General features: G+C 36.8%; 1 protein-coding gene across 1 annotated transcript; it reads left to right on the top strand.

The window, feature by feature from the left end:
• The first annotated feature begins 2616 nt into the window (after nt 1-2616).
• LOC104211505 (cyclic dof factor 1-like) lies at nt 2617-5056 on the top strand. The gene is made up of 2 exons (XM_009760567.2): nt 2617-2993; nt 3774-5056. Exons 1-2 carry the CDS (start codon nt 2868-2870, stop codon nt 4788-4790), a joined length of 1143 nt encoding a protein of 380 aa, XP_009758869.1. The 5' UTR covers nt 2617-2867; the 3' UTR covers nt 4791-5056.
• The last annotated feature ends 13561 nt before the right edge of the window (nt 5057-18617 follow it).

Here is an 18617-nt window from a genome sequence, read left to right as displayed (position 1 = left end):
TTTTTATCCGCTTTTCTATAACGTCTACTTTGATTTTGAAAACTCGCTCAACCCTCAAATTTGCACTTATAACAACAATAACATTATATGGTGTATTTCAACAGTGTGGCCTCTTGGAAGGGTAGTGTGTATGTAGACTTTAACCCTTCCTCGTGGAGGTAAAGATGCTATTTCTGGAAGCCCCTCGACAAGAAAAGCATATTATCAACATGTTAGAAAAGAAAAACATAAGTGAAAAAGCCATGTTGAGACTACTGAAAACAAGAACAGTAACAATAGCAACAACAAAAATAAAGCAACAGGCCAACCAAGCAATGGTAACAATAGGTATTAATAGATGCCCCATGATACAATACTACGAAAATAAACTAATGTTGCAGAGACGATGTGCCACACTCGGTAACCTACTAACCTTCTACCTGAATCCTCGGCCTCCAGATCATTCTATCTAAGGTCATGCCCTCGGTAAGCTGAAAATACACCATATCCTGTCTAATCACAAGGAAACTTCTTCGGCCTTCCCTCATCTCTCCTTAGACCCACAATTTCCAGCTTCTCACAGCTGCTCACTAGTGCATTTGCTCTTCACATGCATGAATCATCTTAAGCTTGCTTCCCTCATCTTATCAAATATAGGAGCCACCTCCGGTTTATCTCGAATAACTTTATTCCTAATCATATCCTTCTTATATGCCCACACTTCTATCTCTGCATCCTCATATCTGCAATTTGCATATTCTAAGAGTGAAGGTTCTTAACTGACCAACATTTCGCCCCGTACAACATGGCAGGTCTAACAACCACTTTATAAAACTTACCTTTAAGTCTTAGTGGCACATTCTTATCACACAGAATGCCGATGTGAGCCTCTATTTCATCCACACCATTCCAATACGGGGTTAGACATCATCATAATCTTTTAATTTCCTTGGATTATGAACCCGATATATTTAAAACGACATTTCGAATATCAATCTTCACTTCCACATGCATGTGCCTCATGAGTTACGACACTGAACTTGCACTCCATGTATTCCATCTTAGTGATGCCCAGCTCAAACTCTTTAGACTCTAGTGTTTGTCTCTAATCAGAAACGGATCCGGGATTTAATGCTTATGGGTTCCTGCAATGACTTCGAGTAAATTTTCAATAGTAACTGGGTTTCACATTTACATTTATAGATATTTAATGAATTTTTAGAATACATTTACACTATTTGGACAAAAGCTACTGGATTTATAGAAACCCGTAGATGACAGGCAAGATACGCCCTTGCACTAACCTCCAACCTCGCGTCAACCCCATTGTGTGTATCGTCAATCAATACTATATCATCAGAAAATAGCATACACTATGGCACCTGCCCTTGGAGATGTCGTATCAATACTCCTATCACTAAAGCAAATAAAAATGGGATAAGGGATGATCCTTGATGCAACCCATAAGGATTGGATGTGCTCTGAATCTCCACCCACTATTCTAACTCGGGTCTTGGCTCCATTTATATGTTCTTAATTGCATATATGCCACATATATACCTCTAGCCTCTAAGAATTTCCATCAAACCTCCCTAGGGACTTTGTCATATGCTTTTTCAAGATCAATAAATACTATGTATAAGTCCCTCTTCCTCTCCCTGTACTGCTCCACCAATCCTCAAATTTGCACTTATCTAGTCAAATTCTCAATTCATTAACTAATTATAAGTATTTATTGTGGTATATCCCAAACTAAGGCCCTATTTGGCCATGAGTTTTGTCAAAATAAATTTGGGATTTATTTTCAAAACTCATGTATGGCCATAAATTTTGCTCACATTTTGGCAAAATCCCAAATCTCATACCCCAAATCCCAAAATCACCTCAATTGCTGATTTTGGGCCAAAATCCCAAAACTTGGGAATTATATACATGTTTTCCCAAAAATAAAATTGGAAAATATGTTTTGAAAATGTATGTCTAAACACATTTTCATTTTCAAACCAAACTTCACCCAAATCAGATTTTTCAAAATAAATTTGGAATCTATGGCCAAACGCTAGCTAAAATTCATACTCTCTCTGTTCCAGTTTATGTGAACCTATTTTCTTTTTGGTCTGTTCCAAAAAGAATGAACTCTTTCTAAATTTGATAATAATTTAGTTTAATTTACAACTCTACCCTTAATGAGAAGGGTGTATAACCACACAAATATTCTGGGCCTATTTGGACTTGTTTAGGACCACAAATTCCAAAAGTCTTCATTTTTTTCTTAAACTCCGTGCACAGTCAAACAGGTTCACATAAATTAGAACGGAGGGAGTAATATTCAATTTCGAATCCGCCTCAAATTGTATTTATGGAGTGGGGAAGGACAAAATAAATCAGAATTAGGGTTAGAAGAAATGGCATAGTCAAATTGGGAAAGTGCTGCTGACATGGACAAAAACGAAAGTGAAAAAATAGTACAAAAAGCACTCGCCTTTTTTTCTTTTTCTTTAAGACAACTTTATTGTTTTGGTTGGTTACGGAATCAAAAAAACAGCAAACAAACCACACACACTTGAAAGAACTAAACCGTTCTCCCCCTCAAACAAAGCAAATTAAGATTTCCTCATTGCCACATACAAACTTGTGGCTCTAAATCCTTTCCCTTTATTGACGTGTCACCCCCATCCCCCAACTCTAAAACCCCTTCTTCTTCTCTTCTTCCTCTGTATGTAGTCCAAAGTCCAAACTATAAGACACCAACCATCAAAGAAACAAAACAAGAAGATAAATATTTGTTCCCATCTTTCAACCTTCAAATTATTATTAGAACAAACCATAGTACAAAAAAAAAAACCAAGAACAAGAAACAGAACAGAGAAGAATTCTAAGTAATTGGAATGTCAGAAGTTCGAGACCCTGAGATTAAGCTGTTTGGTCAAACGATTGGTTTGACACAGGAAAGAGGTCTATGGAATCGAAAAAGCTCGTCGTATTCAACTTCAACTGCTTCAAATGAAGATAAGGTAAAAAGATTTTGAGTTTTTCTCTCTGTCACAAAGTCTATATTTGAGTCTGCTTTGACCATATTGTTTACAAATATATGATGATTTAATGAAAAATGCAATTTGGATGACTTTCTTTTTTGGTATTTGGTGATTTTTGTTTTTATGAAAAATTCAGTCTCTCTTGATAGCATCTTCCGTTGTGCAGAGGTCTACCAGAAACAGTATTCTAGGCCTGCGTATAGAGTGAGATTTTACTGGGGTTGTTATTGTTATAGTCAATCTTTCTTGATATCATAGACTAAAATGGAAATGTAAAACTAGCTTTGTCATCATTTTGTCTGTAGGAATTTAGGAAATTTATGTTTTGGGAGCTAGTTTGGTACCATTTGGGAGTCAGACTGAGGTTTTGAGCTTCAGGAAAACCATTTTATATAGCCGACCGCAACTTGTTTATGATCAAGACGTAGTTGTTGTGGTATATTTTCCCCTGCTAGGGTAATCCAGCCAATTTTGTTTAATTGCCTCTAGATTGCTTCTGCAAAATTTATACTATTTCACTTTTAGATCTTTTTTACCAAAAGGGAAAAATAAAATGAAGGTTAGAAGAAAGAAATTTCTACAGTAACATATTGAGAGTTTTAATGGCCTGTTATTGGATTTTGATTAATTCCAATACATCTATATCATGACAAATCCTTATTACTTATGCTAAGAATATAATTTATCATCTTATCGGTGACGAATAGTTTTGATTTCTTGTGAGAGCTCAAATTAACCTCTTTTTTTTCATCTGACCAGATCACTTCAAAAGGAGAATTTACACAAAGCAAACAAGATAATGAACTTGTCGATCCAACTGCAGACTCGTTGGTTGAACCAGAAACATCATCCGGTATAAGTGATGAACTTAAGATAAATGATGCGGATAAAGAAACACTATCGCCAAAATCTGCCGAGGAGGAAGATTCGAGTGATCAGGAAAAGACACTCAAGAAGCCTGACAAATTAGTTCCATGTCCGCGATGTAATAGCATGGAAACAAAGTTCTGTTATTATAACAATTACAACGTAAACCAGCCTCGTTATTTTTGCAAGAATTGCCAGAGATATTGGACTGCTGGTGGAACAATGAGGAATGTGCCTGTTGGTTCTGGCCGCCGCAAGAACAAAAGTTCTTCCACTTCAAATTATGGAATGCATCTTCCTGCTTTAAGGGCGAACGGGACTGTCCTAACATTTGGATCAGATGAACCCCTTTGTGATTCCATGGCTGGGAATGATCAATCAAATGGAGTTTGTAGTACATCCTCAGTTTTAACTGAGAAAGAAAACAATTCTAGTACACATGATTTGAAAATTTTTCAGGCATTTCATCCTCAAGTACCGTACTTTCAAGGCGCTCCGTGGCCTTATTCTGGCTTTCCAGGATCATTCTATCCAGCACAACCTTACTGGGGCTGCACTTTAGCAAGTCCTTGGAACGTACCGTGGCTATCTTCTGATCAATCGGTCCATAACACCGGTCCTAGTTCACCGACATTAGGAAAACATTCCCGGGAAAATGAAGGAGAGAGATGTGTACTGATTCCTAAGACATTAAGGATTGATGATCCAAATGAAGCGGCGAAAAGCTCTATATGGTCAACATTAGGTATCAAGAATGAGAAGATTGATTCGGTTCGTGGGGCAAGGCTCTTCAAAGCCTTTAACACAAAAGCTGATCATAGAAACCGTGAATCTGATGCTTCTTTCATCCTGCAAGCGAATCCAGCAGCCTTGTCTAGATCGCTTAATTTCCGCGAGAGCACACAATGAGACTCAATTTCGCGTTAACTCGTTCCTAAGGAAGCAGAAGCAGTATCACTGATGTTAGTGCAGCAGCTAATTTTTGGTAGCAACATAAGTTCGTTGTTCAAAATATAAGCATTTATAGTTTTGCAGTATGTGTACTTTGTACATAAACCTGTAGAGTTTTAATAGTAGATAGAGAAAATAAGATGAGCTGAAGAATCTGCAATGATACATCTGGAATATTCTTTGCTTTGAGATGTTATATATGAAGTTTTTACTGACTTGTGATATTGATAGTTTTATTGTGGTTTTTGCATTGCTTTTGTGATAGGTTTATCCTAATATCATGGACTTTGTAGTTCATGTGAAGATTAACTTTTTTGGCTAAGGAAATAAACTATTTATGAACCTATTACATTACAGACTCCTAATATTATGGTCAGTTTCAGTACTTAAAACTGCAGTAAAGAGCATTAAAGGTGCCTCAGAAAGGAAAAAATTTCAGTCTTTGACATCCCATTATACAAATTTCACTGGAGTTTCCTAGGTTAATAACAGATTGCCATTCTCAATAAAAGATTTCCACAAAAATTACAAATTACAAGACTTCCCTTGCATACCATGACAAGCTGAAATCGGAGAACTTATTCGTACTTGGTGTTTATATCAAACTAATACAAAACTTGTATTTTTCATACGGACATTTTATTTAACCATAGCTAAGTGATATATGTATTCTAGAGGTCATGGGTTAAAGTCGTAGAATCAGTCACTGATGCTTGCATCAGGGTAGACTGCCTACATCACACCCCTTGGAATGCAGCCCTTCCTCGGACTAGGGGCGTACGCAAAAAATATTATAAGCGGTGTCGAAATTTATAGAAGAGCGAGAATAATAACGTTAATTATCATACTTCTAGACAAGAAATAGTCTTAATCTATTGGTTTTGTTGAATCTTAAGTAGGAAAAGTCCTCAATTCAATTTTACTTCATCACAATTTTTAACCACATAGGCTCTCTCAAATATTTACAAAAAAAAATATGTGCTAGTTGAGGTTCGAAACTTTGACTCTTAGAGAAAAATCAAACACATAACCAACACACCAAGAGACAATTTATGTCAGATGGTGTCATTTTTCCTACTTATCCGCTTCCTCACAGTATTAATACATATAATTAATAAAAAAAAATCTACGAAGCGGTGTTGCATGATACCGCTTCGTTGTGTGTGAATTCGCCCCTGCCTCGGACTCTATGTAAACGCAAAATGCTTTGTGCATCGGACTGAAATAAGTATTTATTGGCTGCTGTTGACACAAGTGTACAAGACTCACAAAAACAAAATCCGTTCCCAAAGTCATCACTACCAAGTATTTGAACTTCAGCCACAAATTAAGATATTTTGTTAGGATAACATTATGTTAGGTAGAGTATGAGGGGGAAAAAGAGAAAATTGACTATAAATTGGAGATTATTATTATAGAAAGAATAACATAGGACATGGTAGGTCCCTCATATTTTGGTGCAGATAGACTAGAATTTTTCTGGAAGAAAAGAGCCAAGGTACCTTTCTCTTTCAAAGGAAAAAGGATCTATCCTTAATTCCCTACAGATGCCAAAAAGGTGGAAATTTGAGGATAAAGTTTTCTTTTTCTTCTTCCTTTTTGGTGCCTTTTCCAATATTCTTTTTCAGTTTCTTGGTATCAACCAAAGAGAGACAGACATATATGTGGTATCCATCAGCTGATAATGTGGTAGATATATGTCACAATAACAATAAAGTTTATACATTATGGTGGTTTACTTGTGGTATTGAAGCAATTAATCTCACATAAAATAATATAATAATTGATTTGATGCATAATAAAAATATAATTACCGCATAACTAATACAAGATTTGGTTGGTATGTTTAATAATAGTCAGATTAAGAAATGCAATAATTTATGTATTATTTTATTGAAGATAGAATGTGAAATAAGAATACGCATGTCAACAATAAAGGAATTAAATATCAAAAGATAAAAATTATTAAAAAATATAGCTGGAAGTAACAACATAAAACAAGAAGACATGAGAAGAAGAGATAACTTTCTTATTTCATCGAGTATTCAAGTGTGTTCCATCTCATATTTCATGCCTCTATTTATACTATTACATCTGAAGGTTATAAAATGATTGTCTTAAACATGACATTAACAATTGAGATCATAGGGGAAGATCATGGGGAGGGGTTATGGAGGTGTGAGAGTTACAATCATAATGGTAATGAGTAGTGAGAGGCTATTTACATCATGGGTGAAAGTAGTGGGAATAGTGGTTATCTACATTTACTAAAGATATTATAACACTCCCCCTTGGATGTCCAAAAAATAGATAATATGCCTCGTTAAAACCTTACTAAGAAAAAATCATGCGGGAAAAAATCTTAGTGAAAGAAAATGAGTACATATATATGTAATACACTTTATTTGCTGCCTCGTTAAAAACCTTACCAGTAAAACACAATGGGACAAAACCTAGGCTAAGGGAAAAAGAGTACAACGCGTATCTTACTCCCCCTCATGAAAATATCACTTTATTTCTCGAAAACGTCGCATTCCAATCTTCTATCTCAACTTCTCAAATGTTGAGGTTGGTAAAGCCTTAGTGAACAAGTCAGCCAAATTTTCACATGAACGAATCTGTTGAACATTAATTTCACCATTTTGTTGAAGATCATGCGTGAAAAAGAACTTTGGTAAAATATGCTTTGTTCTGTCTCTTTTGATGTATCCTCCTTTCAGTTGAGCAATACAAGCAGCATTGTCTTCCTATAGTGTTGTTGGATTATTTTTTTTCATAAGAAAACCACATATTTCCTGAATATGCTGAATCATTGATCTCAACCAAACACATTCCCGACTAGCTTCATGAATGGCTATTATCTCAGCATGATTTGAAGATGTGACAGCTATTGTTTGTTTCATTGAACGCCATGATATAGTAGTACCTCCATATGTAAACAAATAGCCTGTTTGAGATCGGGCTTTATGGGGATCAGACAAATAACCTACATCGACATAGCCAATCATTTTTTTACTTGAATTCATTAGAATAAACCAATCTCATATCTATGGTTCCCCGAAGATATCTAAATATATGCATAACACCATTCCAATATCTTCTTGTTGGGGAGGAGATGAATCTTGCTAATAAGCTTACTACAAAAGCAATATCTGGTCGAGTATTGTTGGCAAGATACATTAGTGCCCCAATTGCACTAAGATATGGAGTTTCATCACCAACGAGCTCTTCATCATTTTCTTGAGGCCGAAATGGATCTTTATTTATATCAAGAGATCTCACAACCATTGGGGTATTTAATGAATGTGCATTATCCATGTAAAATCGCTTTAAAACCTTTACATGCTCAATTTGTAGGCCAAGACAAAATTTTGTCTTACCAAGATCTTAGTGCAATTGGGGAACTAAAAAAAAAAGATACGCGCTATACTCTTTTTCCCTTAGCCTAGGTTTTGTCCCACTAGGTTTTACTGGTAAGGTTTTTAACGAGGCAGCAAATAAAGCGTATTACAGATATGTGTACTCTTTTTCCTTCACTAAGATTTTTTCCCACGGGGTTTTTTCTTAGTAAGGTTTTAACGAGGCATATTATTTATTTTTTGGACATCCAAGAGGGAGTGTTATAAAATCTTTCATTTCAAATTCTTTCTTCAAACATTCTACAGCTTTTGGATGCTCTTTAGAAGTGCCAATGATATTCAAGTCATCAACATACACAGCTATGATGACAAATTCTGATCCACACCTCTTAATAAAGACACAAGGGCAAATATGGTCATTTTTGTACCCTTCCTTTAGCAAATACTCGCTAAGGCTACTGTAGCACATCCTCCCTGATTGCTTCAATCCGTATAAGGATTTCTGAAGCTTTATTGAATAAATTTCTCTTGAACTTTTATTTGCTTCAGGAACTTTAAATCCCTCAGGGATTTTCATAAAAATTTCATTGTCCAGTGAGCCATATAAGCAGGTTGTGACAACATCCATCAACCGCATATGAAGTTTTTCATGGACTGCCAGATTTTTTAAATACCTGAAGGTAATTGCATCTACCACAGGAGAATATGTCTCTATATAATCAATGCCAGGCCTTTGCGAAAATCCTTGTGCCACAAGTCGTGCTTTATATCTTACGACATCACCTTTCTCATTTAATTTTTGCACAAAAATCCATTTGTACCCCACTGGCTTGACACCTTCAGGCGTTCGGACTATTGGTCCGAAAACTTCACGTTTTTTGAGTTAAGCCAATTCCGCTTGAATTGCGTTTTTCCATTTTGGCCAATCATTTTTTTGTCTACATTCATCGACATATTTTAGCTCAAGATCCTCATCTTGTTGCATTATTTCAACTGCAGCATTATATGCAAAATTGTTGTTAACAACAACTTTATTTCGGTTCCACTTTTTCCTCGTAGAGACATAACTTATTGAGATCTCTTCATTTTCATCATTTCCAGGTACTATAACCTCCTGTGAAGTCTTATCAATTGTTATGTCTTTATGCTTCTCGTGAGCAATTGCCTCCATGTTATGATCAACTTGATCATTTGCTCCTTTCCTTTTTCGGGGATTCTTATCTTTGGAACCAATTGGTCTACCACGTTTAAGGCGTGTCCTAGACTCATTTGCATCATCATACTGTCCAGCTGGGACATCAACTCGAATTGGAGCATTTACAGCTAGAATATGCGATTTAGTAACCCATGAAAGATTAGTAAATGCATCTGGAAATAGATTTGCAACATTTTGCATATAAATGATCTTTTGAACTTCTTGTTCATATTGATTTGTACGAGGATCCAAATGAGATAGAGATAATACGTTCCAATCTATCTCTTTTTCCAGTTGTTTATTTTCTTCCCCTAATGTTGGAAAACCTGATTCATCAAAATGACAATCAGCAAATCTGGCTGTAAACAAATCTCCTGTCATAGGTTCCAAATATTTAATAATAAAAGGAGATTCATAACCAACATACACTCCCAACCTTCTTTAGAGACCCATCTTTGTACATTTTGGTGGAGCAATTGGAACATATACCGCACATCCAAAAATTCTTAGATGGAAAATATTTGGCTCCTCACCAAAAGCCAACTATAATGGGGATACTTTATGATAACTGGTTGGTCTTATGCGCACAAGTGTTGTTGCATGCAAAATAGCATGTCCCCACACTGAAAGGGGAAGTTTTGTCCTCATTAGCAATGGTTGTCTAGCTATTAGTTGAAGTCGTTTAATCAATGATTCTGCTAGACCATTTTGAGTATGAACATGAGCAACCGGATGCTCAACTTTTATTCCAATGGCCATACAATAACCTGTAAAGGCCTGAGATGTAAAATCACCAACATTATTAAGACGAATTGTTCTAATTACATAATTTGGAAATTGTGCTCTTAACCTTATTATTTGGGCCAACAATTTCGCAAATGCCATATTACGAGTTGACAATTAGCACACATGTGACCATCTTGTAGATGTGTTTATTAAGACCATAAAATACTTGAATGGTCCACATGGAGGGTGTATAAACCCACCTATATCACCCTGTATACGTTCCAGAAATGCAGGGGATTCAATCACAACTTTAGTTGTTGATGGTTTAATAACCAATTTTCCTTGAGAACAAACAACACAAGAGAATTCCTTAAATTGAAGAATCTTCTTGTTCTTTAATGTGTGTCCATTTGAATTCTGTATTATTTTGCGCATATGTTAGAACCGGGATAGCCCAACCGGTCATGCCAAATGATAAAATTATTAGAAGCAGTAAACCTTTTGTTTACTATGGCATGTGATTCAACCACACCAATGTTTGTGTGGTACAACCTAGAAGAAAATACGGGTAATTTTTCGTGCACATATTTTTACCCACTTTTATTGTAGTAATATAAAGGTATTCAACCTTTCCTTCGTTTGATGTCTCAACATGGTAGCCATTTTGGCGAATAGCTTTGAAACTCAACAAGTTTCTTTGAGACTTACTACAATACAATGCATTATCAATAGTTAATATCGTTCCTCTAGGTAATAATAAGGCTGCTCTTCGTGAGCCCTCAATCAACTTTGTACTACCGGATATTGTACTAACATAGGCCTTTTTCATAACCAAATAAGAGAAAAATTTCTTTTCTCTTAATATTGTGTGAGTTGTAGCACTATCCAAAAGACATAAATCTTTATTACTCATCTTGGATCCAATTGAAGACCGGAGAATTTTAATTTCTTCTTAAAAAAAAGTACATCATGTGAAATACGGAAAAACAAACATCACCAACGACAACATAAGACAACTTAAGTACTACTTAAAAATAAAAACAACTTTAGACGAGACAAAAACACTAAAAATAAAAATAACAACATAATTGCATTCCCTAGTAAAATGATCAAACTTTAGTTTTGATCTCCAGAGAAATCTTCAACTTCCAAATGAGTAAGATCATCGAGGCCTTGAAAATCATCATCATTCAAAGCAAGATTTGCCTCGGCATTGTCATCATTTTTGTTTGAAGACCCTGCCTCAAATCATTTTTAAAGGTCAAGTGAGACTCCACTGGGCATTAGCAGAAGATGCTCCAACATTATTTGCCTTTCTTTTGATGGAGTTTTAATAAAGCCTGATAAAATGCTCAGGTGCACGACATTCAATTTTCCAATGACCTTTCATGCCACAACGGTGGCAGTTACCGTTTTTTCCTCTTGAAGGATTATTTTGAGAACTCACATTGTTCTCTCGTTTGCCATGACCACCATGATGACGACTATTATATCGTCTCTTACCATTTCCATGCCCGCGTACATTAATATGGTCATGATTATTATTCTATATTTTTCAAGACTTATAACGTCTAGCTGCCATATTCGCTTCAGGAAGCGGAGCTGACCCTGTGGAACGGGCTTCATGATTTTTTAGCAAAAGGGTATTATGTTGCTCAGCCACCAGAAGGCATGAGATCAATTCAGGATACTTTTTAAAACCCCTTTCATGGTATTGTTGCTGTAATATCATATTTGAGGCATGAAAAATCGTAAGAGTCTTTTCCAACAAATCCTCATCATTCATAACTTCTCCACATAATTTCAATTGAGAATTTTTTTGAAATACAACAGAGTTATACTCACTTACGGTCTTAAAATCTTGTAACCGTAAGTGCATCCACTCATATCGAGCCCTTGGCAATACTGTAGCCTTAAGGTGATCATACCTTTCCTTCAGACCAGTCCACAAGTCAAGTGGAACTTTCACTGCCAAATATTCAACCTTCAAACCTTCATCCAAATGATGACGAAGGAAAATCATGGCCTTCGCTTTGTCCTGGCTTGATGCCTCATTACCCTGAGTAATGGTGTTACCAAGGCCTTTAGCGGCTAAGTGAATCTCAGCATCGAGAAACCATAATTGGTAATTTTTTTTAGAAATGTCAAGTGCCACAAACTCAAGCTTTGACAAATTCGACATAGTGAAAATTATCAAAGAAGATAAATAATTAGAAATCATTAGGATAATGTCACACCTCCTTTTTCCGCCCCTGTGAGGGGCGAAGGAGTTTTTCCAATTAAAGGACAATCGAAACGGGATTTGTTTATTTATTTCAGAGTCGCCACTTGGGAGATTTAGGGTGTCCCAAGTCACCAATTTAATCCCGAATCGAGGAAAAGAATGACTCCATATTACAGTCTGCGTACCAGAAATCCGGATAAGGAATTCTGTTAACCCGGGAGAAGGTGTTAGGCATTCCCGAGTTCCGTGGTTCTAGCACGGTCGCTCAACTGTCATATTTGGCTTATTTATCTGATTTTATACCATTATGCGCTCATGTGCAATTTTAACTCTTTACCGCTTTTATTATTATATTTTTAAAAGAATGTGAACATCGTTTAAAACATATCTTTGGATTATGTCACATGAAATGCACCCGCAATCCGGAACACATTTTTATTCAATGTTTTGGGATTTAGATTTGGGTCGCATGAAATGCGCACCCGAGTTTAAGAAGGTAAGATTAATTAAATCGCGCCTAAAGAGTCTAGCGCGTTATTATCTTTGGGGAAGGAAGTGAAATTCACTAAACAGTCCATCCCAAATTCTAAGTATTTATTATGACCAATTAGTGAGGGCCCCGCAATTTACATTTTTTATTTGGCGAGGCTCGTCTCATTATTTTTAAAAGGATAATCTTAGCATGACTATATTTTCTATTTTTTCTTTTTCTAAAATAAATGAAGATAAGGTCCTACTTTATTTACATACTTTCGAGTTATTATAGTTAAGTTTCGAAAGTGAGTTGTTTAAAGAGTTTACATGGTAACGCATGGAACATATACATAAAGACAGTAAAAGAAAGAAAGGACTACATTAAACTACAACTTTAAATCTTTCTCATTTTTGCATTCATGCTTCGAGTGGCTTACAAGATGAACCAGTATATCAGTTTGTGTACCTGGTATTTGGAAAGCAAGGAAAGAAGATGAAGATCAGTAGAAGCAGTAGTAGTGCAAATACACAGCAACAGTAGCAACCCAACAGCAACAAATTCGAACCAGATTCAAGGCCCAGAAAACTTTGAAGAAATCCGAACAACTAAATAGAACAAACCCAAAAGTATGTCAACCCACTAAACAGCAACAACCCACGCGTTTATTAAAACCCGAAACTAAACTCGTTTCTCACTTTGTTTTTGTTTTCTCTTTTTAAACTCTATCACACTCTATTCAGATTTTCAGAATGTATTCCTCTCTCTCTAAGTAAGTCTTTCAAGTTCAAGTCTATTCTCTCAAGTCTTAAAAGCTCTCTTTAAAATGTGTCAAATGACTCTATATATAACAAGACTCTTGTCTTGAATCCCCAACCCGAAACATTCCTCAATTGCATGCTTTTGTCCCCACTACTTAATGTTTTCCTTATTTTAAACCCTTGTCCTCATGCTTAACATAAATAATTACATTATTCCCACCCCACTACATTATGTCTTGTCCCCCATTATATTAAACAATTATATCAAACCCACCCCATTATATCTTGTCCCCCATGCTTAACATAAAGAATTACATTATTCCCCACTAATTTATATCTTGTCCCCCATTATATTAAACAATTACATCAAATGTTCAATTTCGAAAATACCCCTCCGACCTTACTGAAATTGCCAATTTACCCCTGAACGTACTGCAATTTACCAAACTACCCCATCAGCTATAACCAATTCACCTAATCAATTTCAACCAAAATACAACAAATATGACCAATTTCTAAACAATTTCAACAACAAATCTCATGAACACAGATTGAATCATACAGCTTCAAATTAATGGGAATAAGTTAACCATATTGGGAACCAATCCTGGTTAACTTAGACCAAAAATGAATGAGCAAAGAGACAACAATATCAACAACAAAATACATGATTCAAACTAAATCAACAAGTCAAAAACCAAAACCTAAACTCACATTAAATCACTGGGGTTACAAACGAACTTCAAACAAAGATGAACATGAATTAAATCTATTTTAAACAACAAACATGACGGATTCAAATGATTTAACCAACATTAACAATTTCTGAAAAAAAATACATAACAACACATGAAACAAACTGAAGAAATAATTAATTAAACTTCAATTTGAATCTAACGACATTAAACTAACAATTTCACATGAACAAACTGAAAAATTAACAAAACAATGAACACGAACAAAACAAAAATCAAACATTTACCGATTTTAGATTCGAGAATATCAAAAATAAAATACGGACAAAAGTGAAACTCAAACCCACTAACCGGATTGGAGCCACGAACAACGACTGACCAACGACGAACTCGAATTGTGTATGGACTGTTTCGACAAACCCCGACCAACGCTCGAACAATGTATTGGTGGGGTCTCATTTTTGACTGGAGGCGACGAGGAAGGTGAAGCAGCGGACGGCGACATATTGTCGTGATGGAGCTGGGGTCAGCCATGGAGGTGAAGCAGCGACGAGCTGCTGTGATGAAGAAGTTGAAGAAGAAAGCAGCGTTTGGACTGTTGTTCGCTGGACGAAGCAGCAGGCGATGGGGAGAGACAGCAGTGTTCGACGAGCAGCAGTGTTCGATGAAGGAGCAGAAGCAGCGGGCAGCAATGCGATGTGGAGGAGAAAAAGAAGCAACGAGCAGCAGTGCGAAGAAGAAGACGACGCAGTAGCAGCACGAAGCTAGAAGACGACGTAGCAGCAGTACGAAGAAGAAGACGACGCAGCAGCAGCACGAAGCTAGAAGACGACGCAGCAGCAGTACGAAGCTGCCATGGACGTCGATATGGAGCTCGAAGGTGTGTGCGCGTGTGTGTGTGTATCGACGTGGGGGCAGGGGTGTGAGGGGGAAGGCAACCGGGAAGCCATGGATGGCTTGTTTGGAGCTTGAAGAAGAAGAAAGAAAAAGAGGGGGGGGGGTGGCGGATGGGGTAGTGTTTTAGGTTTAGTTTTTTTTTTGTTTTGTTTTGTGAAATGTAAGATAGGGGGGTATTGGGTATTTGGGTTATGGACTGGGTCGACCCAGTTTGAAATGGACCGGGTCATGGGGAAGGTTGGGTATTTTTTGGCTTGTGGCTTGAATTTGAAGAAGAGCCCAATTCCGATTTTCTTTATATTTTTTCTCTCTTTTCTTCTTTTATTTTTCTAAAACTAAATTCTAAAAATCCTTAAATTATTATTAAGTTATAAAAGTGCAAGTTAACTCCCAATAATAATTAACGCACAATTAAGTAATAATTAAGCATAAAATTGTACATTTGGACATTAAATGCTAAAAATGCAAAAGATGCCTATTTTTTGTAATTTTCAATTTTTGTAAAACAAACTTAATTACTAACAATTGTAGACTTAAATACTACATGCAAAATGCGACATATTTTTGTATTTTTTATTAATTTAACAAATAAACATGCACATACAAATACAAATAATTATCCAAAAATGTCACAAAATTCTCAAAATTGCACACCAAGGAAAAAATCATTTTATTTTGAATTTTTGGGAGTAATTCTTTCATAGGGCAAAAATCAGTGCTTACAGCTGCCCCTCTTTGCCCGAAGACCCGAAGGGTTTTCGTACAAAGATAAAGTGAGCGATTTTTGTCCATCTGAGTACTCCGTGTGAAGCATTTTTTTTTAAAAAGATTTAACCGAACCTTTACTTCAAAGGTTTCCTACATATCCCTGGCTAAAGGGGAATCAGGTTATTGTAGTTCGGGAAGTTTTGGTAGCTGGGACTACCGTGGGACTGCAATGTTACTGTTGTTGTATGCTGTTATCCCTGCTTACCGATGTCCTTGTTACACCGTGCTTAAAAGAAAACAAGAAGCTAGGCTAGACTACGGATCATAAGATCTCATCTATCTTCAACTTGTTCTTGTTGCCTTGCTTTCTTGTCGGCTTGTGTTTCTTCCGGTGCTTTTCTTCCGAGAACTTGGGGATGACACTGGCCTTTTGCTTTTCTGAATACCAGTTTTCATCATTTTACTCGGTCTACTGGGGATATGGCTTCCTTAATTAAGCTTTTCGGTGGTTCCTCTGGGGATACGGCTTTGTTCATCAGATTTGTTATGCTGGGCATAATTTAATATTCACAAGCCGCTTCTTTCAAGACGCGTTTTTTCTTCCTTTTGACTCAGGCGCTTGAATTTGTGCTGGGACCTCTTGTTGCAACCTTCTGCTTCCCGATGCTGGGGATTTTTATTGTTTCCTGCTGGGGATTCCTGTTGTAACCTTCTACCTTCCGGTGGGTTACTGATTTCAAGATCTGCAGTATAAGAATGAAAAGTATTCCTTTCGTTATACAGGTGGGCGCCTGAAACATGAAATGTAAAGACTGAAAAGTATTCCTCTCGTTATGTAGGTGGGTGCCTGAGACATGAAATGTAAAGACTGAAAAGTATTCCTCTCGTTATGTAGGTGGGCGCCTGAGACATGAAATGTAAAGACTGAAAAGTATTCCTCTCGTTATACAGGTGGGCGCCTGACTTCAACAACAACTTTGAAAAATAAAACACCTTTCCTCTCTTCAGGCGGGCTCCTGACTTCAACAAACAACTTTGAAAAATAAAACGTCTTTCCTATCTTCAGGCGGGCTCCTGACTTCAACAACTTTGAAAATAAAATGTCATTCCTTTCTTTAGGCTAGCGAGGTTTCAACAACTTTTTAAAAATAAAACGTCTTTCCTCTCTTCAAGCGGGCTCCTGACCTTAGCAACAACTTTGAAAAATAAAATGCCTTTCCTCTCTTCAGGCGGGCTCCTGACTTCAACGACAACTTTGAAAAATAAAACGCCTTTCCTCTATTCAGGCGGGCTCCTGACTTCAACAACTTTGAAAATAAAATGCCATTCCTTTCTTTAGGCTGGCGAGATTTCAACAACTTTTACAAATAAAACGCCTTTCCTCTCTTCAGGCGGGCTCCTGACTTCAACAACTTTGAAAAATAAACGTCTTTCCTCTCTTCAGGCGGGCTCCTGATTTCAACAACAACTTTTAAAATAAAGTGTCATTCCTTCCTTTAGGTTGGCAAGATTTAAACAACTTTAAAAATAAAACGCCTTTCCTCTCTTCAGGCGGGCTCCTGACTTCAACAACAACTTTGAAAATAAAATTCCATTCCTTTCTTTAGGTTGGCGAGATTTAAACAACTTTAAAAATAAAACTCCTTTCCTCTCTTCAGGCGGGCTCCTGACTACAACAACTTTGAAAATAAAATGCCATTCCTTTCTTTAGGCTGGCGAGATTTCAACAACTTTTAAAAATAAAATGCCTTTCCTCTCTTCAGGCGGGCTCCTGACTTCAACAACTTTGAAAATAAAATGTCATTCCTTTCTTTAGGCTGGCAAGATTTCAACAACTTTTAAAAATAAAACGCCTTTCCTCTCTTTAGGCGGGCTCCTGACTTCAACGACAACTTTGAAAAATAAAACGCCTTTCCTCTCTTCAGGCGGGCTCCTGACTTCAACAACTTTGGAAATAAAATGTCATTCCTTTCTTTAGGTTGGCGAGATTTCAACAACTTTTAAAAATAAAACGCCTTTCCTCTCTTCAGGTGAGCTCCTGACTTCAACAACATCTTTGAAAATAAAATGTCATTCCTTTCTTTAGGCTGGCGAGATTTCAACAATATAAAACGTCTTTCCCCTCTTCAGGCGGGCTCCTGACTTCAACAACTTTGAAACTAAAATGTCATTCCTTTCTTTAGGCTGGCGAGATTTCAACAACTCAAAATATCCTATTTTGAGGGCGGATGAACCCAAAATATCCTATTTTGAGGGCGGATGAACCCAAAATATCCTATTCGAGGGCGGATGAACCCAAAATATCCTATTCGAGGGCTATGAACCCAAAATATCCTATTCGAGGGCGGATGAACCCAAAAATATCCTATTCGAGGGCGGATGAACCCAAAGTATCCTATTCGAGGGCGGATGAACCCAAAATATCCTATTCGAGGGCGGATGAACCCAAAATATCCTATTCGAGGGCGGATGAACTCAAAATATCCTATTCAAGGGCGGATGAACCCAATATATCCTATTCGAGGGCGGATGAACCCAACTAGGAAGTGCGTCTCCTACGAGTAAAACTTATAACCTGAACGACCCAGACTACGAAATGCGTTTTCTAGGGGTGAAACTTCAATGATTCAAACTAGGAAGTGCGTCTCCTACAAATGAACTTAAATGAACCAGACTAGGAAGTGCGTCTCCTACAAATGAACTTAAATGAACCAGACTAGGAAGTGCATCTCCTACAAATGAACTTAA

Source organism: Nicotiana sylvestris, chromosome 10, assembly GCF_000393655.2.
Source record: "Nicotiana sylvestris chromosome 10, ASM39365v2, whole genome shotgun sequence".
Lineage (NCBI taxonomy): Eukaryota > Viridiplantae > Streptophyta > Magnoliopsida > Solanales > Solanaceae > Nicotiana > Nicotiana sylvestris.
Note: the sequence above shows the minus strand (reverse complement) of the source record. Positions and strands in the feature narration are given on the sequence as shown.

Coding starts and splice junctions, on each gene's coding strand:
- LOC104211505 (XM_009760567.2), top strand. CDS start 2,868: ATGTCAGAAGTTCGAGACCCTGAGATTAAGCTGTTTGGTCAAACGATT. Junction 2,994..3,773: donor CTGCTTCAAATGAAGATAAG/GTAAAAAGATTT, acceptor TCATCTGACCAG/ATCACTTCAAAAGGAGAATT.